Here is a 26,426-nt window from a genome sequence, read left to right as displayed (position 1 = left end):
ACAGAAGGACAACAGAGATCGTTTTGGAAAGGAACCAGCGCGCAAGAATTACAAGATAAGAATTGGAAATTATTCAGAAGAAAGAATCCAAGACACATGCCCTAGGAGCTTTAAGTCCAGGAATAATACAGAAATCCAAGGACTGGATGAGGAAGGGACAAAGAAACACAATCTAGAATAGACAGAAGACAAATAATGAACCAAAGAAAAAATCCCTTTTTGAAGAAAACACCAGAAAATGAAACCTGAAAAAAGTAATTTAAAAGTTGAAGAAGAGGAGAAAAGGGGAGCTTTTTCTTGACAACTGAAAGTAGAAAAAAGAGAGGAAGAATTAAATGTTGAATAAAATTAGTAATGAAATTTAAGAATTAAATAGCTAAATAAAAGCAAGAGAAAACTAATAAGTAAAAACTTCAAAACGAGGAGAAAATAAAAACAAATAGAAGGGGGGGTGCTTTAGGGTAAGGAAAGCTGAAGTTGCCTTAAAATCAGTTAAGCTAAATAACTGAAAAGATATAATGCTGTCTTTATAGAGGAAGAAAGAGAAAAAATAGTAGAAACTAATGGAGGAAAATAATAAACCTCTAATGTACAACTTTAAATGTTAATTGATTAATGAATCCAATAAAATAAAGAGACCGATTGGATGAGAAAACAAAACCCTACAATCTGTTGTTTATAAGAAATACATTTTAAAACAACCTTTATTGCTTAACCCTTAACTGCTCTTCTGCTTTGGAACCAATACACAGTATTGATTCTAAGGCAGAAGGTAGAAATTAAAAAAAAAAAAGTATATTCTCCAAATGCCTTAGCATCTAAAATTATAAAGGAAACATTAATTTAAGCACAAGAATACATAGAAAGTAATATAATAGTATAGTAGGAGATTTCAATGTCCTTGTCTCAGTTTGGATAAGTTCAATAACCATAAACAAAAGGGAAATATAGAACTGAACAGATTGGCTGGAGAAACTAGAGCTAGAACGACTGTGGTGTTTTCTGAATGAGATAGTTAAAGAACATTTTTAGTACCACAAAAAGTCTTTACATAAATTGACCATGTACTTAGGGCACAGAGTCATTGCCAACAAATGGTTTAAAAAAAGGATATAATAAATATTAACCGTTATAGATTAAAATGTAATAAAATAATAATTTTTATTTAAAATAGTAAATAAAACATAATAAGAATATAGTAATAGGAAGACCCAGTTGGAACTTAACAATAATATTCTAAATGATGAATGGGTCAGAGGACAAATTATAGAAACAACATTTCTGGGATGTATTCAAAATAGGCCTCTGGGGGGAAATCATGTCTCCCCCTCCCCACCCCGTGTGTGTGTGTGTGTGTGTGTGTGTGTGTGTGTGTGTGTGTGTGTGTAGTTAAAATATAAGTATACATTAAAATTATAGGAGAAATTTAGAAACCAAAAACCAAAAATTAAAAGCTCATTATTCTTTGAGAACAGTAGACTGATTTATTACCTTTAACTAATTTGATTTTAAAAAAAGAGGGAAGGATATCAAATTAACAAAGTAGCAAATGAACAAGCTTTTGTTGTGAATTTACAACAAAACCAGGAGAAATAAAAAGAATAATCTGAACCTATTATGCAAAATTCTACGCTAATGAAATCGAGTACACAAAAAAAGATTACTTTTAAAAATCTAAAATGTTCAACGTGACAGAAGACCAAATAAAGTTCTTAAATAACCCAATGTCAGAAAAGGAAATAGAAATAGCTTTAAAAAACTACTGAAATGGGGGGAGTAGGGTTGAGAAAGGGCAGATCCTAAAGAAGTCAACTGGAAAATTCTATCAGACTAAAGGAACAATTAGTACCCATACCACATAAATTGTTCTCAAGTATTGAAGGGGAAAGGGGAGATGAAACGAGCATTTATTAAGCACCCACATGTACCAGTTATTCTGCTAATCCCTTTACATGTATTCTCTCGTTTAAACCTCACAACAATCCTATGATCCTCATTTTCTAGTTGAGTAAACTGAGGCAGATAGCAATTAAATGACTTACCCAGGGCCACAAACCTAGTTAGTGTCTAAACAAAGATTTGAATTCAAGTCTTCCTAACTCCAGGGCCAACATTAAATCCACTATGCCATCTCACACTTTACCTGAAAAAAATATAATTTTTAAAATCTAATACTAATGAATACTGATTCATTAATTTTAAATAGAATCCTGTCATAGACTATGATGATTCATCAAATAAATCATTAGTCATATATAACCATGTTGAATTTATTCTAAGAATGCAAGGATGATTCACTATTTGTAAAAGCAACAAAATGATATTAAAACCATTCAGAGCCACCTGATTATCTTGATAAATGCAGAAGAAAGTCTTTGACAAAGTACAACAATTATTTATGCTTAAAACAAAATGGGAAACCATGGAATTTAATAACCCAGATATCCATAAACCAGAAAATAAATCACTTGGGGAAAGCCGTCTGGTAGAAAGTAGACTTAGACCAACGTCTTATACCCTATTTCCTACTATGTTCAAGATGAATATGTGACCGTTATATCAAAGATCATACTCTAAAAACTTTAGAAGAGATCATATGCCTCTTCCAGCTATTGGAAGGAGATACATTTTTAGCCCAACGACTGATTGCTTGAAACGGAAAACTTCTGCAGAAACAAAATTATTGGACCTCGGAAGAGAAGAGGCCAAGTGGGAAAAAATTTGTGTATCAGATTTATCTGATCAGGTTTTGGTATCTGAGATAAAGAGACAAATGGCATACACACTTACATATGCACATACATGATCAAAAGCCATTCTTAAAGGGAAATAGTGAAGGATGGGAACAAACAATTCTCCAGAGAAAGATTGAGGACCACAAGGACAGAGAAGAAAGCACCTACACACACTAAAAAGCACTTTTTTGTGCTAACAAAGAATTGTAAACAAAGAAGATTCTTATCAATCGAAGAATAAGTAAATGATGGTATGTGAATGTAATGGAATAGTCACTCTGTGCTGTAAGAAATTAATACTGAAAAGCACAGAAGAATCTACACGAACTGGTGAATTGTGAAGTAAGGAGAAGTAAGACAATATACACAATAGCTACAACATTGTAAATGGAAAGAATAACAATAAAACAGCGAATGATGCAAAATTATGAAGAATAAGCTTGTTTTCGAAGATGTGTGAGATGACATGGCACCTACGGGGAGATCTTCCTCATTTTTTCATAAACTCTATTAAAGTGTCAACTACAATGCCAAAATACAGTATAAACACCAAATGCAATCACAGAATATCTGTTTATGTACAGCATTGGCTTGTGACATTTGGAGTTAAAGTAGAACACTGTCAGAAACTATTTATCTGTTTTTATAATCTGGAATTCTTTTGTCCATTTTTTTCTTAGAGGAATGTTGCTTATTTTATGTTAAATATCACAAGTATATACTTGTTTAACATTTGTTAATAATACCTTTATAACTGTTCATCTGTTTTCATATAGTATGTCAATTATAATTTCTTGGATTTCTTCTAGGAATAAAGTATTTAGATCTCCTTTTTTCATACAGATTTGGAGTCTTTCCTTTTCATCCCGCTGTTGATTATCTTTAAGATGGAACCAGTGTCTTTTATAGTTAAATGAGAGCTCTTCATTCTAGCCATTTTAATTTTATTTTACCATTCTATTTTTAATTGTATTTTAAGGAAAATCACATTCAATTGTTTATATGTTATCAATAAAACAATTTAATAAATCAGTATCTGAGACTTGGATTTTTAATGTAGATAGAAAACTTTTCCAAAAACACCATGAACATTAACAACAAATTAATGAATTAAATCTAATAATGTTGGATAGCCTTTTCAAAACTATATATGTGGACCACTTTAAATTTAGCTAAACTCTATTGCATAACTGTGGTCTTGTGAGAGTAGAGTATGACCCCCTTTGGGGGAGTAATGCTATATTTTTATTTTTCTGTTAAAGTTAATATATTTTTGGTGAGAAGTGGGAGGTCTGGGGGAGAAGCACTTTTGAAGATTCATTTAGCAAATTCTTCTTACTTAAAAGATTCATCTCTGCTGTGGAGACCAGTCGCTTGGAAGCACAGAAATCCCACTCACTGGATTGTTGAAGAAAGGAAGTACAGACATCAACCAGCGCCCTGTAGCAGTTGAAGGTGCTTTTAACCTTGATCCACCCAACCGAGCCAAACAAAAACTTCCCCCGATCCCCCTGGAATTGGCACCTACTGTGGGAGTATCTGTGGCTTTACAAAGAGAAGGCGTAAACGCTCAGGCAAGTTTAGCTTTTCTCTCCTCCCTTCTCCTCCCTTTTCGGCCTCGCCCTCTGTTTGAAATGGACTTTTTCCTCGCCTCCATCTGGGTGCTGCTCAAGCACACCTTCCACCCGGAACCTTTATCCCTCCTCCCTTCCCGAACTGTCTTGTGCTCTCGGCATTTATCCTCTTTATAGTTCTTCTCTATGCTTCGATAGGTACTGCACGCCTCCCTCATCAGAGTAAGCTTTTGCAGCTGTCACTCCGTTCTTTGTGCCTACATAAGTACGTAGGAGGCGCCTCATAATACGTATTGGTTCTTATTGTTGTATGTATTATCATTATGCACATGTATGTGAATTTGAATCCATCCAACTAGTTCACAACACAGACTGGAGCCTGCTACAAATAAAAGATCTCAGTTCTGAGCTCAAGAGCCAAACGCTGTGCTGCAGGAAAGCTGGAGGTCTCGCCGGGCGCCGCGGCTGGCAACGAGCCCCCTTAGCTGTGTAGGTTTCTGATGGTTAATTAGATAAGCCGTTGATATGGTAGAAGGCCCCGAGGCTGTTAAGAAGCATGCAGTGGGGTTTGGTGCCAAGGCTAAGTCCCCATAGGGTCAGATGGAAAATTTAGTGAATCTCCCAGAACTTGGCCTACTCCGGGCAAAGCAACCTGTCTTGGCCGTAGTCCTTTGGGGAGTCTCTGTCGGATACGTCTGCAGAGGGTTAAACAGCGGCCAAGCTTGCTTTCCTGCGAGCTCCTCAGGCCTTCCTCCAGGCACGGCTCCCAGTGAATCCGGCTCCTTCCACGTGGGTTTCACTGCACACAGCTGAAGTTTTTATTCCTCCCCCCGAAGCTCTTAATATACTGAGTACCCTACGGTCGATAATTAGAGCAGTTAATGATTATAATGGGAAGTTCCCCACCGGGATCCAAGTCTAAGACGTATGATTGGGTCAGCGTGGGATCACTTGGCTCATGTGCAATTCATCCATTTACCTCTCAAGTCATTCTAAGTCACTGGCCCAGGTTGTGCTCTTCCCGCTGAAACAGTATTCTGTTGGGCCTCCTGCCCCGAGGGGATACCGGTTTAGATGGGACCACTCTTTCCCCCTCCAGGAACCTTTAGTGAACTTGTGCTTTGTTGGCTTCCTTTTCACTGGTTTTGTCAGAAAGGAAAGCTTTCTGCCAAGGAAAATGTACTGCGTGAATTCTAAAAGCGATGTGGCAGCAATCCTAGAATTAGGATGAGAAATTGAGTCTCCTTTGACCCAAACCTTAAGTTATGCCCTTACCCTTCTGCCTTAGATTTGATGCCAAATAAAATTGGTTCTAAGACAGAACAACAGTAAGGATTAGGCAATTGGGGTGAAGTGACTTGCCTGCAATCACAGCCAGGAAGTGTTTGGGGCCAGATTCGAAGCCCTGGGGTTCAAGTGAATCTTTGATTTGGTTGACTCTCCAGACCTGGTTCTCTATTCACTGGTTCTCTAGTCACCTAGCTGTCCTCTGTTAGTGTTTTACTATGACTGAGACTGACCAAGATAGACACTAAATAAGCTATTCTGGCATCCTCAGCACATTGGTATGTGGTAGCTGCTTTGGGATCTCTTTTCTAGCAATTGATCCTTTGCAGGCTGATTAGTAAAAGCAGGAGAAGTAAAATAAGAACTGGGGAAGATGGTTGGGGAAATAGTCAGGAAAAAAAGAGGAAAAGAAATTAAAAGTATAATTCAACCACCTTTCTTTCTCCCACTTGATAGCATTTCAAGGTAATTACCCATTCATTAATGGCCAAGGGCAGTCTCCTTCCCAGAGTCCCCTAATCCACTCTGTTAATTAGACTGTACTATTCTCCTAAATTATCTTGCCTTTCCCCACTAGGAATACTTTGACACTAAATGTCAGAGTCTTTTTGTTTGGTCAAGAACAAAAATGATTTAGGAGAATGTAAAATAGGAAAAACAGTTTAGGATAGGAAGGATCAGAGTAATGAAAGGTAACATTTTTAAAAACAGCCTTAGATTTGCATAGATAGAAAGGAAAATAATTTTCAAATTGCCTTTTCTCTGCAAATTATTTAGCCTTTGGTTGAATTCAAGACCCAAGGTGAGCAAGAGCACTCAAAGAAGAGAATTTTAACACCTATCCAGGAGAAATCATTAACTGAAGAGAAATCACCCCCTCCATCACCTGTTCCACTTCCGAATAACCAGTCACCACCGACTAAAGATGATGCAACAGAAAGTGAAATAGAAAGTTTACAGTATGACAAGGACCCAAAAGGAAATCAAAAAGGTAAGCTGGTCTTTTAATAACTTTTCATCAATAAACATTACCAAATATATCTTCAGAAGGATCAGGTTTTTAAGATTCAAAGTAAAAATTGCATTTTGTTGCTTTAAAATAATTGAGAACTCAAATTAACATCTAATTTAATCAGTCTTCTAGTTGAAAACTTTTAAATAATTAATTTCAATAAACATTAAGCATCTACTATTGTGAGCAAAGAACACTTGTTTCCATTAGTACCTATTCATGTTGTAGGCTTGAGTTGTTTTTTTAAATCTACTTTATTTGTGCAATAGAATTGGCTTCAACCCAGAAACTTATTGTGAGTTAGGAAGCCATTTTTTGGGGGAATCCTTATCTAGTTACACAGTTTTAGAATGATTCCTAATTCTTCATGCCAAATACTATCTTTTACTAGTTCATATATTCTAATGATCTTTGGCCATTAAATTGAAAGTGACGAAAGCCTAACTAATGCCTGTCTTTGGTTTGGCACAATTTTTATTCATTGGTGGTGTTCTTTTTAAGTCAAATGTTTATTAAGCGGTCACTATATTCAAAGTGAGAGGCACAATAGGGTCAGCCTGGAAAACAACAAGACCTGAGTTCAAGTTCTATCTTTGACACTGATTGGTTGTGTGGCCCTGAACAAGTCATTATCAATCTTCCAGGACATTCTCCGAGACTTTAAGTTGTAGAATTTGTACTTATCAGTTTGGTACAATAACTTCCTGCATGGATGGATGGGAACCAAACATTTTTTAAAAAGCAGAATGAAGCTTAACAATGTTCAAGACACTTTAGTAAGACCTGAGGAAATTGTTTCAAAAGAATTACTTCCTTTTTGCCCCCAGTTAACCCAAATCAAATAGTATTTTTATATCTATCGTATGCTCTAAGATTTTAAAAGATTCATTGTTAAACTTAGTGTTCAAAAGGGACAGATCTATTTAAATACTCAAATAATGAATGGACTTAATTTGGCCCTTAAAGGAAATGATACTTTTTGTACTATGTATCTTAGAAAATATTTTCTTTGTTAACGGAAGAGTGAGCTACGGTTAGCTTCTCTCTCTTCATTCTGACAGGTGGGGCAGTCAATTAAAATAGTGACGTGGTGGGAGGCTAGAGACCTGCACTGTTCCACTAAACCTTGATTAACCTCGCAGCTGGCGACTTTGGTCAAGTCCTTCTGGCATTCTTGGGTTTCTGTTTCCCCTTCCAAAATGGGAGAAGAGCATTCCGATCCCCTGCGTAGGGCTAAAGGAAGGGGTCCTTTTGAAACGGATTGAAAACCCTTGGGAACATTTTAGTGAACTCTTAATTTTGTCATTGTGTTCGTGCCAGCCTTGACTTGTCCCACGCCAGCCTCTCAAGTCCATCTAGTGACAACATCCAATGCTTCCGAGATGACTTCAGGACAAAAGATTGCTGTGCCGGCGTCGTCGCACCACTTCTGCTTTTCGATAGATCTAAGGAGCGTCCAGGACCTCGAAGTTGACTTTCCGGTCAATTGCATGTTAAAGTAAGGCCTCCTTTTGTTTCAGACGCGTTTAAGAGAAGCCTCTTCGGGGAGAGTAGAGTCCCGAACCCTTCGCTTTCGGACCTCTTTCCTGTGACAAGGAAATCACTTTAAAAGACTGATATATATTAATTTAAGGTCGCCAAGGAATTCAGCTATGTAATTCCTAAATGAAAACTCAAGTCAGCCGTTAATCTTTTATAGAGTTTAATTACAAACAGGAGGAAGAAAGGTATTAGAGATAGAGAGAGAGAGGGAGAGAGAAAGGGGAGAGAAGGGAATAGGGCTTAAATACCCCTTCTGTTTAGGCTGGGCCAAAAGGCCCAAGCCCTTAGATAGCTGGGGCAATGAAAGGAGATCAGTCCCTATTACTCACGTGTCCAAAATGGAGAAACAGTCACAGCGGCCTCCACCTCCAGCTTCTTTCAGAGCAGCACAACCTCTCAGAGCCAAAAAACTCTCCAACCAACCAGAGCCAAAACTCTCCAACCACCCCCGTCCTCAGACCCCTCTCTCTTTAAGGAAACCATCCAAGTTCCCTCCCCTCAGTTCTCACATCTACCAATCACTGTCCATGTCTTCCCTGTGCCAATGGAGGCTCTAGCTTAACCCAAGACTGCCCAGAGGTCTGTGGCTTTGCACATGTCTGTTGAAGGTCATATTCTCAAATAATTAAATCTTGATCTTTTGCTACAGCCCTTCCTAAAACCTGTTACCCTGAGTAGGGTAGAGATTGGAATAATTACATTTTGATCTATGCTGCAGCCCTTCCTAAATCCTGTTACCCTGAGTAGGGTGGAGATTGGAATAATTAAATTTTGATCTATGCTGCAGCCCTTCCTAAATCCTGTTAGGACTGAGTAGGGTGGAGATTGCAATTTCCAAGACCTGGTTCTGTCATTCCAAGTATCTCTATTGTATCAATTCTAAAATCAATCATGACTCAAAGAACTTCCTGTTCTATGCTTAAGCATAGGTCAAAGCCCTTTCCATTGTTCAGCAAAAGGTTTCTGTCCTAAAGTAATCTTAAGAAGGGAGGAGGAAGAACCTCCCATGCCAAGGGGGTTCACATTCCAATAGAGTTCCCACTATCAATAGGAAATTTTTCAAGTATGAAATTTCCCAATGGTGAAATTTCCAACAATTATAAGTCTAAGAAATTTTAAGGTTTACATTCCCTAAAAAAGAGCTGCTGCTTTGTCGTTTCCTTGGGTGATGTCACGGCCTCCTCTTCTGTTTTGGCGCCCGTTTCAGAGAGGCTCCGCTCAACGGGAAGGCTTGAGAGACCCTGCCGTCGCCAGCGGCGTTGCCGGGAGGTGCGAGACGGTCCGCAGACAAACCTGGGGCGCAGAGCTTCGGCTTCTTGGAGGACGCGGGCCGCAAATCGCCCTGAGCGCAGCGGTCCAGGAAGCTCTCCTAGCCCTGCGCCTCCTTGGCTCTGGGTGGGCGTGTCACGGGTCCGGCTCTGGGGCCGGCCCTCACCGGCCTCCTGCTGGAAAACCTCCAGCAGAAGGGTGATGGAGCTCGCCCAGGATCCAGAGGCCCCCAGGGGCTTGCGCCTCGTTCTGGCGCAGACGCTGTGCGCGCGTACGCTGGGACAGAGCGGACCCAGAGCAAGGTCTTGAGAAACCAGGGACAGACGGCCGCACGGCGGGGGCTGGAGGACGGCCTGCACGGGGGAGAGGAGGCAGGCCTTGGGGAGCAGCAAGGACGGGGGAGAGCAGAGCCGAGCGACGCCAAGCTGGAGGGTCGCCCCGGAGAGTCCACACAAAGGGAAGCGGCAGAGCAGACTCCCGGCCTGCCCCGGCACTGTGAGAAGGCACTGGAGACAGGGAGGGACCCTGCCTTGGGCCCACACAAGTGAGGTTATTTTTCAGCTGCCGGAGGCGGGGGGGTTAGTGGGAGGAAAATCCGGAGGTCGGATGAGTTGGGAGTGCTTGCTCAGTGACCGGAGGGGCCGCTGGCCAGCCCAGGGTGCCAGGCCTGGACTCAAAGGTGACCTCAGAGTTCTTAGCGGAGTGACCCTGGGCGAGTCACCTAACCCCGCTGTCTAGCCAGAGGGCCAGGGCTTAACAATTCCCCAGGAGAACGACCCCGGCCCGAAATGGGACTTGGGCAGCAAGACCGGGGAGAGGGTGTCGGGCAGAAGTGGCGGGGCAGACGGACGGGAGCTGGGGAGTGGGCGCCGGGAAAAGAAGGGTTAGCGGGGCTTCTGTGCTTTCGAGGCCGGCCCTCGAGGGGAGGGGCCTTTGGGGAGAGCCTGGACGGCCCCCCCTCATGCTGCTGGAGCGCGGGGTGCCCACAGGACATCCGTGAAGACCGGAGCAGACTGTTGGAATCAGCATCAGCGCGCGCCGCCGAGGCCCGCCCTCCCCCCTGACGCTGACGCTGACGGCCGCTTTGGTGGAAGAGGGCCTGCGTGTGACCCTGCAGCCCTACGGAGCTCCTCTCCTGCCTTATGGGAGAGCTGCGGGTAAAGGGGGGGGAGCCGGGGGGGCGCCAGGACAGTGTCGGGACTCGAGGCCGGGCTGCCCGCCCGGCACACAGGCCCGGCTACCCAGCCGGGAGAAGGCTGCCCGCCCGGCACACAGGCCCGGCTACCCAGCCGGGAGAAGGCTGCCCGCCCGGCACAGAGGCCCGGCTACCCAGCCGGGAGAAGGCTGCCCGCCCGGCCCACAGCCCCGGCTACCCAGCCGGGAGAAGGCTGCCCGCCCGGCACACAGGCCCGGCTACCCAGCCGGGAGAAGGCTGCCCGCCCGGCACACAGGCCCGGCTACCCAGCCGGGAGAAGGCTGCCCGCCCGGCACACAGGCCCGGCTACCCAGCCGGGAGAAGGCTGCCCGCCCGGCACACAGGCCCGGCTACCCAGCCGGGAGAAGGCTGCCCGCCCGGCACACAGGCCCGGCTACCCAGCCGGGAGAAGGCTGCCCGCCCGGCACACAGGCCCGGCTACCCAGCCGGGAGAAGGCTGCCCGCCCGGCACACAGGCCCGGCTACCCAGCCGGGAGAAGGCTGCCCGCCCGGCACACAGGCCCGGCTACCCAGCCGGGAGAAGGCTGCCCGCCCGGCACACAGGCCCGGCTACCCAGCCGGGAGAAGGCTGCCCGCCCGGCACACAGGCCCGGCTACCCAGCCGGGAGAAGGCTGCCCGCCCGGCACACAGGCCCGGCTACCCAGCCGGGAGAAGCTAACGGAAGCCCTCGGGAAGCCCCGGAAGCTTGGGCCTCGGTCCGGCCAAAGCTCCGGCAGGGCTGCCCACTGTGTAAAAGGAGCTCTCGCAACAGCATGTAGGAAGGCCGTGCCTAACCGGCAGGGGCCCGGGGCTGTCGGAGCACCAGTACCTGCAGGAAGGCCGACTAGGCGGACTAGCAGGGAAGCGAGGCCCTGGCCGGAGGACCCCGAGACGTCGTGGGGGGCTGGAGGCAAGGGCGGGCTTGAAGAGTGCCGAGGATTCCCGAGACAGCAGGAAAATGAGGCCGCAGCCAGTGTCAGACCTCCTCCTTGAGAACGATCTGTGGTGGGCGACGGCCACAAATGTACGCCGCGCTTTGTGCAGGCGTGGAATAGCCGGCCGGCCGGGACTGGACTTCGTCCGCCCCTTTCCTGCCTCCTCTGCGCAGGCCCGAGTCTCTCTGGCCTTGCCGTGGGGGGTAGAGTGGAGAGGGAAGAGGAAGAGGAGCTGGTGAAGGAGACAGAGAAGGAGCCGTTTGAGAGGTGTGATGAGAGCCAGGAGAGGCCAGTGTCGAGGACACCAAGGGGAGGGGAGGACCTTTAGGTGTCAAGGAAGGTGAAGACCCGCGCTGTCAGCCAGGTGATTGAGAAGGGAGTGGCTTTGATTGTGCGGGCCGTGAGGCAGTGTAGACAGTGCAGATACTCTTTGACCTCATCCTTCTGGGCGCAGTTTCCTCATCCCTCAGAGGAGTGCGTTGGGACACGTGTCTTCAGGCTCCCTTCCAGCTCTAGCATTCTGTGACTTGGAGCCGGTCAGCCGAAAGTGGTCAGCATTTGTGTTACTGGCCGGCAGCTAAAAGTAGACGGTGTCTCTCACTGCCTAGAGTCTATGCCGACTCCAGAATTCACTCAGAAATCTGACCGAGCGCCCATTACGTACGGGACACTGCGCTGCATTGTGGGAGAGCAACAGATGTAGGTGAAGTGTGACACGCACAGCTTCGAGGGCGGACAGAGCACAAGTACCGCTTTTAGTTATAACATTAATAGTATAGGATCAGACAGTTGCAGAACCAAGTGCTACCTGAGGTACAGAGATTGAATTCATCACAGACTAGTGATGGGGGAAGATGGCGTGAAGGAACTGACATTATTGCTTTTAAATGGTAGCAGAAAGAAATTCACCAACAAAAGAAAGGAAGGAAGGAGACATGTTAGCACAGGCACCCTGAGCCAACCGTTTTAGCCATATGGCATATTTGGGGAGTAGAGTGGTGAGTTTGGTTGTAACACACAGAGTGTATGGAAGGTAGCCATATAAAAGGCGACTAAAAAGGTTCTGGTACAAGATTGACCACACGTAGGCTTGTTGGTAGGGGGAGGCTGCTTACAGGGAGTGGATTAGGTTGCTAGAAAAAGTGCTTGTAAATTGAAATTATGAAATGAGAGCCACGTTTTATATGAAAAGCATGTTATAATACAGGGCTACATTCATGTATATTTTTTTGGAGGAGCTGTTTTGCTGATGAAAATTGTGCCATAATGTATCCTTCTCTGTGTACAATGTTTTCCTGGTTCTGCTCTGCATCACTTCCTGGAGGTCGTTCCAGTTTCACATGGAATCCCTCCAGTTCATTATTCTTTTCAGCACAATAACATTCCATCACCATCATTTACCACAATTTATTGAGCCATTCCCCAATCAATAGACAACCCCTCATTTTCCAATTTTTTGGCAACACAAAGAGCATGGCTATATTTTGTACAAGTCTTTTCCCTTACTATCTCTTTTGGGGTACAAACCCAACAGTGATATGGCTGGGTCAAAAGATAAGCATTCTTTTCAATCCCTTTGGGCGTAGTTCCAAATTGCCCTCCAAAATGGTTGGACCAATTCACAACTCCACCAATAGTGTATTAGTGTCCCAATTTTGCCACATCCCCTTCAATATTTATCACTTTCCTTTGCTGCCATGTTGGTACCTCAGAGTTGTTTTAATTTACATTTATATTTCTCTAATCAGGAGGGATTTAGAACTTTTCTTTTTTAATGTGCTTATTGATAGTTTTGATTTCATAGTGTGAAAACTGCTTATTCATGTCTCTTGACCATTCCTCGATTGGGGAATGGCTTGATTTTTGGTAAATTTGACTTAGTTCCTTTTATATTTGGGAAATTAAACCTCTGTCAGAGAGTTTTGTTATAAAAATGTTTGGTCTTAATTTCCTTCCTTTCCCACAGATCTGAAAGGTATATTGTTCGATGTTCACCTAATTTATTAATGATTTGACTCTTCATATTTAAGTCATTTACCCATTTTGAATTTATCTTGGCATAGGGTATAAGCTGTTGATCTAAACTTAATTTTTCCCATACTATTTTCCAATTTTCCCAGTGAAAGCTATTCTTTTCAAAGTTACTTAGCATCTCCTGTTATCCAGTGGGCTTCTATATAAATTTATATATAAGAAACCTTCCTTTCCTTTCTCTCTTATTACCTTCTCAAATCAGTTTTTTAAGCATGTAACTCAGCAGTTCAAAACACAGCTGAGAGATCAAATGAGTATAAAACATTTTTTTTCTCTTTTCTCCTTAATTTGAATTGAATACAGCCTTTTTTTTAAACCTAAAAGCAGCTAGACCTTAAGTGGCCTTAACCAGAGAAGCTGTTTACAAATCTCCCTTCCCTTAGGGAATAAACAATCCATTTAGCTAACCCTCACTGATAGTACTGTCTAGATTGCTCTTAGCTAGTGGTTAGAAAACCGTAGAGGAAATTTTGACCTTGTCCTGCTCCCCACATGTCTCTAGTTTTAAAATTAAGTGAGAAGTAATAAAGCCTGGTGAGGCCTGCTAGGCAAAGCAGAGGCTTTACTCAAAGAAAGGGAGGTAGAGGAGGCTTGTGACCCCTCCCAAATGAAACAAAAACTCAGCCTTAGTCTCAGGCTTTGTTTTCTGTCTTCTTTTTGACTAGGGGACTTGATTGGATTAAAAGGCTCTTAAAAAAAAAAAGTACACTGCCCCCAAATCTTTTTGTTTTCACTCCCTGACTTTTAATCCTGATCCAGTAGCGACATCTACTGACTAAAACCAAAACTGCAAAAAAAAAAAAATATATATATATATATATATAATATATGTATACATATAAATGAATACTACATTCTATGAAATTTGTATGGCGTTTGATAAATTAGGGACATTAACAGTTCCAGAATACTTCCCATTTCTTATGTTCTTAGGCCATTTCATTTTTATACTCCTAAATACTGTGATAAGAAATGCTACCTTGAAAAAATGTAAAGCTAAAATGCAGGAAAACATGCAAAACCAATTGCATACTTTTAAATGCTTCTTACAGGATCAATTGGCAAAAACTGACCCCACCAAAAACATGTCTGATCCATACAAACCTACTTCTGAACCTCTAAATGAGGAAATTTCTTCCCCTGAAATGGAGATGGAAAACACCTCTCCTATAGCTCATCTGCTAGACTGCTTCTCTTGTGGTCTGCAAATTTTGGCTGAGCTTGCTTTCCAAGACCCTTCTTCTCAAACCCCAACTTCTGAAATCCCAGTTTCTCCTGTTCCTTCTCCTACCCAAAAACCAATTCTAGCCCCAAGGAAATCTCGTCCTTCTAAAGAAACTTTTTTGAGTCAAACTGACTCACAGGTACCAAATTCAACTGAAGGCATTTTTCATCTAAGAGAAGTACCTGAAATAGGATGCAGTGGGGATGTGGTGACTAAGGCAGAATATACCTTTTACTCCCCATGAAATAAATGAATTCACACAAAATGTTCTCACATATGAACAAGCTCCCTTTTTCTTAATGAAAAAGATGACAGACATATTTTTTGAGTATAATCTGTCTTAGAAAGACGTTGAGAACTTGCTCCAAGCTTTTTAAACCATATGTGAGGAAAATAAAATAATTTCTCATGTCAGTAAAGCCCGGGGGCACAATGCAGCACACTGGCTATTTCAGGATCCCGAATGAGACTGTAACAACTAAGGAACATTTACAACTATACCTTTGTAGGGAGGCCATCTTAACTGCCATAAGAGAGTGAGCTGACAGTAAAGCTAAGTGAACAGAATTTGAAAGAATTAAGCAAAATAAGGAAGAGACACCCTCCATATTCATGGACAGAATAATTGAGTTTGGGGGTCAGTACTTAGATTTTGACCTCTAAAGAAAATTGCATGAGACAAATTAGAAGACACTTTGTCAATAACTCTTGCAAAGTGATTAGGGATTATCTTAGAACTCATTGCCCAAAGTGACCTCAAATAGATCTTGAAGAATTACGAAAAGCCGCTCTATATGTTTAAAAGGGAAACAAAGAAAAGGAAGACGAGACTAATGATCTCATGGAGAAAATTGAGAAACGATTGACATATTTTACAGATAAGATTGCTAAACTGGAAAAAGGGCATGATAAACCAATGGTATTGCCCCTCTCCAAGAATCTAATTATCAATCCATTACATGCCAATTCTGTGAGAAGAAGTGCCACAGAATGATAGAGTGTAGAAATTTATTCAAGGCAATTAGAAAGAATATGTAGTTTAATAACAACTACAGAAATAATAATTATAGAAATAACTATAATAATGATAATGGAAACCAGAACTTTAGGAATGATAACTATAGGCATAGATCCTGGGAAAATGATAACTCAAACTAAATGACTCCACAACAATTTAACTTAAATGGTGGTCATCCAAAAATATTTGGGGTGCTAATGCCCCTCAGGGGGTGCCCAAGGAACTTCCCAAATACTATGAAGGTGTCCGGGGGGCAGGGTGGGCTAGGGAACAGGAATCAGAGTATACAACCTTTGATTTTCTGGATCCTGATGGCCTACTCCTCAATGTCCCTATCCACTGCCCTCCCTCCCCCATACTGATGAGCCCCATGCTAGCTTAAAGGTGGGAACACCTATTATGATTGTCTTTTGGACACTGGAGCTTCCAGGTGTGTATTAAAGAGTACCCCTGATTTACATTGCTATTCCTTTGGCTCAGAGATTTTAATGCGAGTGTCAGGGATACCCCAAAGAGTTAAAAAGCTTTCCCCTAGGATAGTGTCCGTAGGACCCCTAGAAGTACAACATTCTTTCCTCTTGATGCCTGACTCCCCTTTAAATTTGCTGGGGAGGGACCTTCTATGCAAACTCAGTCACAATAACTTGCTTCCCAGATGGTTCATTATCATTGGAAGTACCTGAGGAATCTTTAAATTTACTCCCTGTACTTCTCTCAGAGAACCTGGAGGGGAAAGAGCATCCCAGTTTTGTAATACCTGCAGATACACTGGAGTCTCTTTGGGCCACATCTTCTTCTGATTTAGACTGACTTAAGTCGGCTGTTCCTGTGCAGATAAAAACTAAATCTAGCCCACCTCCTTCCATTCCTCATTATCTCCTCTTGAACAAGGCAATTGAGGGTATTACCCCAGTAATAAGCTCATTAATTGACCAGGGACTAATAATCCCTTGTAAATCTGAATAGAATTCACCCATCCTGCCCATTAAAAAACCAAAAATAGGGCCCGACGACAAATACCTCTATAGATTTGTACAGGATTTGATGGCTGTGAACAATCATGTTATGAAGAGACACTCCGTAGTTTCCAATATACTTATGACCATTTCTTCTATTCCTAACACAGCTACATACTTTACAGTAGTGAACTTGTGCCCAGCCTTCTTTTCCATACCCATTCATGAGGATTCCAGGCATATCTTTCCTTTCATCTGGATGGGCTCTGAGTATACATGGAGTCGTCTGCCATAGAGTTATGTGGAAAGCCCGAGTTTATTTGCACCAATTTTGAGCCAAGACAGGGATAATATAGTATTTTAAAATAGTAAATTAATCAAATATATAGATGATCTACTCTTGGCTTCAATAGACGCAGAAGCATGTCAGGAAGATAGTAAATACCTTCTTTTGGAATTGCACAAAAGAGGACACGGTGTCTCCCTAAAGTAGAATATTTGGGGTTCATCCTGACTGCGGGTGCTTGTTATATTTCTCCCAAATGAATTGAAAATATTCGAAATTTAAGCGCTCCTACCACTAAGAAACAGCTGAGAGCAATTTTAGGAGTAACAGGGATTTGTAGACAATGGATTCCTTGCCATGGGGAAATTACTACACCCCTTATAGCACTAACAAGGGATTTGATTCCTGAACCACTTAAATTACAGCTGGGACACCTGTCAGCTCTATCACATCTAAAACAGTCTATCCTATCTGCCCCTGCTCTAGGCATCCCAGATTACAACATGCCATTTACTTTGTATGTACATGAGTGAAGAGGGGTAACTTCAGGTGTTTTAACTCAGACTTTGGTACCTTCTCAGCATCCAATTGCTTATTATTCAGCCTAACTGGACCCAGTAGCTTCAGGAGCACCACCATATCTTAGAGGAGTAGCTGCTACAGCCTTACCAGTGACAAAAACTGTTGATCTAGTATTGGGATGCCCATTAACAATTATGTGCCCACATGAGGTAGAAGCACTGTTGCTAAGGCATAGAACACAAGCATTCTCGGATCAGAGAATTACAAAGTATGAAATAACCTTGTTAAATAGAGAAAACATTACCTTGAAATGCTGTACAACTCTTAACCCTGCCACCTTGCTTCCAAATTTACCAACTTCAGGAGAACCATTACACAGTTGTGAAACCGTAATGTCCATAGCTGAAAAGCCTTGAGATAATCTCTTGGACACTCCCCTAGACAACCCAGATTTGGTCTTATTTACTGATGGTTTTTCTTTTATGAGGGATGGCATACGCTATACTGGAGCAGCTGTAGTCACAGAATTTGCCACTGAGTGGTCAGCTTCACTGCCCCCTAATATTAGTGCTCAAGGTACAGAATTCATAGCCCTGGAACAAGCCTGTATAATTGCCAAGGATAAAAATGCAACAATTTATACAGATTCTCGATATGCTTTTGGCATTTGTCACTCAGTCGGGATGCTACGGCTCCAGAGAGGATTTTTAACCTCAGTTGCAAAATCTATAGCTAATGCAGAAATTATTAATGAAGTTTTTTCTGCTCTCCAGCTGCCTGAAGCCCTAGCTGTAGTTCATTGCTCTGCCCAAACAGGGGCCACTGACCCTGTCTCTAGGGGAAATGACTGAGCAAATACTGCTGCAAAGCTAGCAACCATAGAAGGGCCTGAAATAATTTTGATGACTTAAATTCATCACTTTCCTATAATGAAAAGGAAGTGGAAAAATGGAAGCAAAAATTTAAAGCAAAACAGATTAATGGAGTATGGGTGTCATCTGAAGGAAAACCCCTTCTCCCTAGAAGTTTCTATCACCAAATTTGCCAATCTGTTCATAAAAATGGTCACTTTGGCAACCAGGGCATCGTGGACTCTGTTAAGAGAGTATGGATAGCCCCTGGTATAACTACTATAGCCTCTTAAGTGTGTACAGCCTGCTCTACCTGCCAATATAACCAACATTCTTTTTGTGGCAAAGCTTTTGATGGATGTCCTCTGGCTTACACACCTTTTGAGCACCTACAGATAGATTTCATAACAATGCCAAAGGCTGGACATTATAAATTTTGTCTAGTCATAGTAGATCAACTGTCCAGATGGCCAGAAGTATTTCCTACAACCGGAGCTACAGTGGCTTTTGTTGCTAAAGTGCTTTTAAAAGAGATTATACCTCGCTTTGGCTTGTCAGCACATATTGATTTAGATAGAGGAAGTCATTTTACTGATTCTGTCCTTAATTAGATATATTCTTGCTTGGGGATGTCTCCCAAATTTCATGTACCATAACATCCCCAGAGCTCAGGCCAAGTTGAAAGATTGAACAGAGAGCTTAAAACTTAGATTGACAAATTGTGCACTAAGACACATTTAAAATGGCCTGAAATTCTTCCTCTAGCCCTATTTTATCTTAGATGCAGTCCCAGAGGAGACCTACACATCTCACCATTTGAGATGCTTTTTGGACATCTACCTATACAGGCTAAGCCTTTCTCTCCTGCGTATATATCACTATTAGGGGGAGATAGTATTATTGCTTCCTATATACAGAAATTAAAGCACAAACTGCATGAACTCCATGAATCCGGAGCTGCAGTACAAGCTGGATCACTAGACTTTTCACTTCATGCCCTGAACCCAGGAGACAAGGTGTTGTGGTGAAAATATCACCTTTAAAGATTGTTATAATATTAATTTATGGTCGCCAAGGAATTTACTTATGAAATTCCTAAAACGAAACACTCAAGTCAGAATGGAGTTCATGGTGAATGGGAGTAAGAAAAGCGGAGAGGGAGAGAAGGAGAGAGGAGAAAAGGGAAAGAGGTTAACTCAACCTCTGGCCAAGCCAGAGGGAGATTAGGCCCAAAGGGCCAAGGTAGAGAAGAAAATCAGTCCTTGACTCACGTGACTGATCTGAAGGGAAGCTCTCTGCGGGCCTCCTCCCTCCTCAAGCTCCTAGCACGAACTCCCACCTACGTCTCTCCACTGGAAGTCAGCGAATTCCAGAGGCTGTTCCCTACCTCACTTCCTGTGCCTCACAAGTGCCAGTGGTGGCTCAAGCTTGGCTTAGGACAGCCCAGGTGGGCAGTCAGTTAATTCTGATTTGTCATTGACTAGCACATGCCCGTGTGGTGTGGGTGTGCACAATTTTTGGGTGCTAGACCAAGCAAGATGGAGATTTTAAAATCCACAAAGGTGTATATAAAGAATTCCCAGTGTACTGGAGCAACTCGGCCTTCCTGGGAAGGGCCATTCTAAATATTGTTAAGTATTCTAACATCTATAAAGATTGGAGAGAAGGACTCTTGTATTTATTGCTCACATGTAAAGAGAGCATCTTCTGTTGAGACTGATTGACTGTATCCTATCACATGAATTGGAGATAATAATCCATAGACAAGCAGATACTGTTTCTGGGAATACATTGAATTCATGAATTTTTTCCCCTTATTTTTATTATTGCATTTCTTTCCTTTTTTTCATTTCTTGTATATACAATCAATATTAATTTTTTATTCAGCAGTAATAGAAGTTTAACATATATATGTACTTGCTATAATATTAATACCCCAAAGCTTTAAACTGTGGGAATCTGCCATTTATTGATAAAATGTTATGGGACTGTGATTAATGTTTCTGTCTGATTCTAGAAAATGGGATGAAAAAGGAGCACAGACTTAACCTGAATAGTGCCAAAAGAGCACAGAGGTCAAAAAGAAAGAAACCAATCCAGATAGGATTGATTCACTTCTAAGCCATTACAAAAGGACTTCAACCTTGTGTGAGACTCAAGGTTGTGGATGCTTGATATATGTTAAGTCATAGGACTTCCTTGTATCTACATTCTTTGTGAAATACTCACAGACAAGTACCAAAGTTTGACTATCATCCTGGCTCCCATATCCCTGAGAATGAAAAAAAAAAATCAGACCAGGGAATGACACTTCCCTATCGCATACAAAATTCTAGTACTTTTTCTTTTATAGTATGGCAATTTCCTATAGTCTTGGCTGCAGATGGGTAAGTGAAATATTACTGCATTCTGTCCTACTGACTTGTGGGATAGAAATAACTTTAAATTGAACCCTAATACAAGGGCCTGTTAGAAATTTATTGGACCTTACAAGGGAGTATTATGAATTTATTCTTGTTTACTCAAAATTTTATATATGTAGATTTTGATATTTTGATTCTGTTTTTGAATTTTTTTTCTTCCAAAAGTGTAACTTCCATTTTTTCTTTGTTTTTTTTTTCCTCTTCTTTTGATAATTGATTCATACCACCCCCATAACTCACCATGCATCATGAGCTGGACTGGGTGTTTCTCAACACTCACTTCAGGGGGGATTGTATTTTAATAAAAATTCAAGATTTTAAAATTTTGTTCGAGAGATCTTAAAGGAAAGAAGCTTGCTAACTCCTAAATCCAGAGAATAAACTGTTGCAGAAAGATGCCAGAAAACCTACACTACATCAAGAAGATCCAAAATGAACTTTGGGTGTGGTTGATTGAACTCAAGTTTGATTGAACATTTATTTGAATGTATAGTCTTATGCCAAAAGGGGACTGTCCCCTAATTGGTTTTTGTCAATGCACCCCACAAACATTGGTTTTGCTGTCTTTTTTCTTTTGTTCTTCTATTCCCCTCTTTTATCTAACTATTGTAGTTTCTTCTTAGAAGGTGAAAATTTGTTCCTGCAGTTAGAAAATTTAGAAGTGCAATATGATTATGTTTAGTGATCATTTGGGGAGACTAGCACCCCAATCATCTTCAGGGGGATTGTGAATTTTAGATTTACTCCACCCTGCTTAGTCTAGCAATCAGGAATGTATACACCCCTACTTAAGGATTAAGTGTTGAGAAGGATGGCCTATGACAGACATGTGCTACCAAAGTGACAAATAAGAAACAACTGACAGACCCCCTGGGCTGTCCTAAGTCAGGCTTAAGCTACCATTGGTACATGTGAGATGCAGTAAGTGATGTAAAAAATGGTCTAATATTTTGTGTCACTTCCTCTCTCAGATATCTGTTTGTGGAGAGGTGGCTCTGGCTCTCTTTTTGCTGTGGAGGTGTTGAGCTCAGGGTCTCTCTCTCTTGGAGACGCTGGGTTTGAATTCCGGTGTGGCTCGTTGCAGTGTTTTGGCATCTTAGCATGGGTCAGGTGAGGCATCTTCCCTGAGCTCACTCAGAGTTTAGTCTGATTCCTTCTTTTTCCTTTACCTGTCCTAAAACTCCATCCTCAAAGGAGGTCCCTTATCTCGGAGGAAGCCTCGTGGCTGGAAGGTCTCTGAACTCTCTTTGGCTCAGACTAGGCCAGAGAAATCTTATACCCTTTTCCCTCTCTCTTCTTAATTCCTTCCCTCTATATTAAGTAAAGGACCATAAAATTCCCAAACTGACTTGAGTATTTTTATTGGGATTTAGCTTTCGATTTTATTAATTTCTCCATTGATTTTTAGGATCTCTTATTTAGTTTTCTTTTGGGGATTTTTTAATTTGTTCTCTTTCAAGTTTTTTGATTTGCACGTCCAATTCATTGACCTCTGCCCTCCCTAATTTGTTAATATATGAACTCAAGGATATAAATTTTCCCCTGAGTACTGCTTTGGCTGTATCCCATAGATTTTGAAAGGATGTCTCATCATTGTCATTTTCTTCAATGAAATTATTAATTGTTTCTATGATTTGTTCTCTAACTGATTTTGGAGAATCATATTATTTAATTTCCAATTAATTTTTGATTTGGTTCTCCATGTACCCTTACTGATCATTATTTTTATTGCATTGTGATCTTAAAAGTTTGCATTTATTATTCTGCTTTTCTGCATTTTTGGTCATGTTTTTATGACCTAGTACATTGTCTATACCATGTGCTGCTGAAACGAAGGTGTATTCCTTTTTTTTCCCTATTTATTTTTCTTCATATATGTATTAATTCTATTTTTTCTAAGATTTCATTCACATCTCTTACCTCTTATTTATTTTTGATTTGATTTATCTAAATTTGATATTGGCAGGTTCAGGTCTCTCACTGGTATTTTACTATCTATTTCCTCCTTTAATTCCACTAGTTTCTCTTTTAGAAACTTGAATGCTATACCATTTGGTATATACATGTTGATTACTGATATTTCCTCATTGTCTATACTGCCTTTTATCAGGATGTGTTTACCTTCCCTATCCCTTTTAATCATATGTATTTATACTTTAGTTTTGTCAGATATCATGATTGCAACTCCTGCCTTCTTTCTATCAGTTGAGGCCCAATAGCTTTTGCTCCAACCTTTAATTCTAACCTTGTGAGTGTCTACCCACCTCAGGTGTGTTTCTTATAGACAACATGTGGTAGGATTTTGGATTCTAATCAATTCTCCTATTTGTTTTCCTTTCATGGGTGAGTTCATTCCATTCACATTCAAAGTTATGATTGCCACTTGTGTATTCCCCAGTATTTTGATATCCTCTCCTAGTTCTGTCCTTTCTTCTTCTGCTGATTCTTTTTAAACCAGTGGTTTGCTTTTAATCAATCCCTCTAATCCCCTCCCTTAATATGCTTCCCTTTCTGGTCACTCCCTTTTTGTTCCCTTTTTATTTTTTTAGGGTCTGTTAAGTTCCTAACTCCCTTTTTGTACTCCTTCCCCCTTTCCCCACCTTAGTTTCCCCTTCTCACTTTTCCTCTAGGTTAAGATAGAATTCAAAACCCCAATGGATCTAGATGCTCTTCCCTTTCAGAATTGATTTCACTGAGAGTAAGGTTCAAGTATCAACTATTAGCACTCTCTTCCTCTCCTTCTTATAAGAGTATTCTTTCCCCCCACTTCCCTTGCGTATCTTTGTGTGATAAAGATGATCCTCTTTATTTTATTTCTTCAAGTATCTCTTGGTGCCATCTTTGATTCCCCCCCTCCCTTTTACTTTTTTTGAATAGCATCTTATAGCACTTATTACCCCAATCTCTTCCTGTGAATTATTCTTGTAATTACTACAGTAGTGAATATAATTTTTGAGAGTTACAAATAACATTTTCCCCATGTATTAATATAAATAATTTGATCTCATTGGAGCCCTTAATGAAAAATGTTTGAGAAAAAAAGAAACATTTTTCCCCTTTTCCCTCCCTTTTTTTAAATTATATTTTTATTAAAAACCCTTACCTTCCATCTTGGAGTCAATACTGTGTATTGGCTCCAAGGCAGAAGAGTGGTAAGGGCTAGGCAATGGGGGACTTGCCCAGGGTCACACATCTGGGAAGTGTCTGAGGCCAGATTTGAACCCAGGACCTCCCATTTCTAGGCCTGAATCTCAATCCACTGAGCTACCCAGCTACCCCCTCCCTCCCTTATATACCTTTTCATGTTTCTCTTGATCTTTGTCTTTGGAGATCAAACTTTCCACTTAGTTCTGGTCTTTTCTCTACAAATACTTGGAAATCTTCTATTTTGTTGAATGCCCATACTTTCCCCTGGAAGTATATAGTCAGTTTTGATGGATAGTTGAAGACCAAATTCTCTTGCCTTTCTGAATATCCTATTCCAAGCTTTGTGGTCCTTTAGTGTAGAAGCTGCTGGGTCTTGTGTAATCCTGAGTGGTGCTCCTTGGTATCTGCATTGTCTCTTTTGGGCTTCTTGTATAATTTTCTCCTTAGCTTGAAAGCTCTTGAATTTGGCAATTACATTCCTGGGAGATGTCTTCTGAGGATTTTGTGTAGAGGGTGTTCTATTAACTCTTTCAATGTATATTTTTCCCCCTTGTTCAAGAACATTAGGGCAGTTTTTTTTGGATAATATTTTTTAGTATGATGTCAAGATTTCTGTTTATTTCTGGCTTTTCAGGTAGGCCAGTGATTCTCAAATTGTCTCTTCTTGTTCTGTTTTCCTGATCTGTCATCTTCTCAGTGAGATATTTTATGTTTTCTTTTATTTTTGTCAGTCTTTTGACTTTGCTTTGTTAATTCTTACTGTTTTTCAAGATCATTGTCTTCCATTTGCCTAATTATGGTCTTTAAAGACTGGTTTTCCTTTTCGGTTTGGTCTATCCTGCTTTTTGTACATTCCAGTATTTCTCCAATTGGGAGTTCTTTTCCTTTAAACTGTTATTTTCTTTTTGAACTATTTCACACTTTTCTTGCTAGAAGGCGTCCATCTTTTTGATAAGCTCCAATTTAAACTCTTCAAGAGCTTGTGGACAATTTCCATCTTTTTTGGAAGGTTTTGGTGCATTTATTTGAATTTTCTCTTCTATTTCCTTTGTAGCTTGGATTTTTCCTCCATAAAAATTTTCAGGGTCAATTCCTTCTTGTTTTTCTTGGTGGAGGGAGGTTGTTGTTCCTGGGCACTATTTGCCATCACTGTGTTGGTTTTTCCTTCCCTTTTAAATCAGAAATCTGAGTGAGATGGGCAGGCTCTCTTTTTATAGAGTTAAGGAACAAGGGTTTTGCCTGAAGCAAGCTCTCAAATCTCTGCAGCTTCTGCTGTTTGCTGCCATTCTCTGTGCTATCTTCCCGTGAGTGCCCATGGTCTTCGCTCTTTAGCCTGCTGGAGTTTTAGGTTTAGCTACTCTCAGGAGTAGGTCTTTGGTGCTCTTAGTCAGCTTCCAAGAACCTAGAGGTGCCCTTTACTCACTCACTGATTCTGACATGTGCTGCCTCTGCCTCTGACTCTGTAGGTGGGATGGGGGAGGGTAGATCAGCTCACGTTTTGGTGGGAGCTTTTTCACCCCCTTTTATTGTGGAAATGCCCAAATCCCATGTACCTTCAATGCTGCGCCCTACTGTAGAGTCCCTTCGTTCATATGAATTTGTTTTTTTTGGTCTTTTGAGTTAGTCTATATCAGTGGGTGCTGAGGAGAGGACGAGTCCTACATCTAGACTGCCACCATGTTTGTCTGGAAGTTCCTGAACTTGGTTTTAAAGATATTTTCATAGCTTTATTTTTCAAAATTATTTTCCTTTAATGCCATGTATTTTCTGCTTTACAAAACATTATTTTGAGAAGGGAACCATAGTCTTTCACCATGCTTCCCAGGGACTTAATGACAACAAAATAAAAAGATTAATCTCTGCTTTAGAATATAGGTAATTCATAATCTTTTTTGCAAAAAAATTTTCATTGATATTTTTTATTTTCCACTTCTCTGCAGTTATTCTAAGTATCCCTTTTTCAGTGCTCCCAGAGAGCCAACCCATAGGACAAATATTATTTTTAAAAGAGTAAATAAAGTCAACACGACTGATTGATATATTGAAAAAGTTTGAAAATGTGCAATTTGTAACCCTCTAGTCTGTCTCCACAAAGGAGAGTAGCATTGGGGTATCTTCTCGTTTTATACGAATCCTTTTTTTTCTAAGTTTGTTCTATTCACTTGTTTTTTTGGTGTGTAGTTATTTACATTGTAGTTACTGTGTACATATTATTGTCACTTCATTCTGTATCAGTTCATGTAGATCCTTCTGTGATTCTGTGTGTTTATCACATAGTACAATAGCATTCCATTACACCGATGTACTACAGTTTGTTCAACCATTCCACAGTTGATGGGCCTCTACTCTTTTTCCAATTCTTAGTTATCACAGAAAGTGCTGCTATAAATCTTCTGGACTTTCTTCTTATGGAT

General features: G+C 41.2%; 1 protein-coding gene across 5 annotated transcripts in view; it reads left to right on the top strand.

Moving 5' to 3' along the window:
• The window catches only part of CEP120 (centrosomal protein 120), a 98,509-nt gene that overhangs the window by 30,709 nt on the left and 41,374 nt on the right, over positions 1 to 26,426 (top strand). For all 5 annotated transcript variants that reach the window (XM_056803954.1, XM_056803956.1, XM_056803955.1 and 2 more), the window contains 3 exons: positions 4,082 to 4,309; positions 6,374 to 6,587; positions 7,929 to 8,106. In XM_056803954.1, the coding sequence (XP_056659932.1) occupies positions 4,082 to 4,309; positions 6,374 to 6,587; positions 7,929 to 8,106 (620 nt within the window). The remainder of the gene's footprint in view (positions 1 to 4,081; positions 4,310 to 6,373; positions 6,588 to 7,928; positions 8,107 to 26,426) is intronic.

This window comes from Monodelphis domestica, chromosome 7, assembly GCF_027887165.1.
Source record: "Monodelphis domestica isolate mMonDom1 chromosome 7, mMonDom1.pri, whole genome shotgun sequence".
Classification (NCBI taxonomy): Eukaryota; Metazoa; Chordata; class Mammalia; order Didelphimorphia; family Didelphidae; genus Monodelphis; species Monodelphis domestica.
This window is presented reverse-complemented; position numbering and strand designations above follow the sequence as displayed.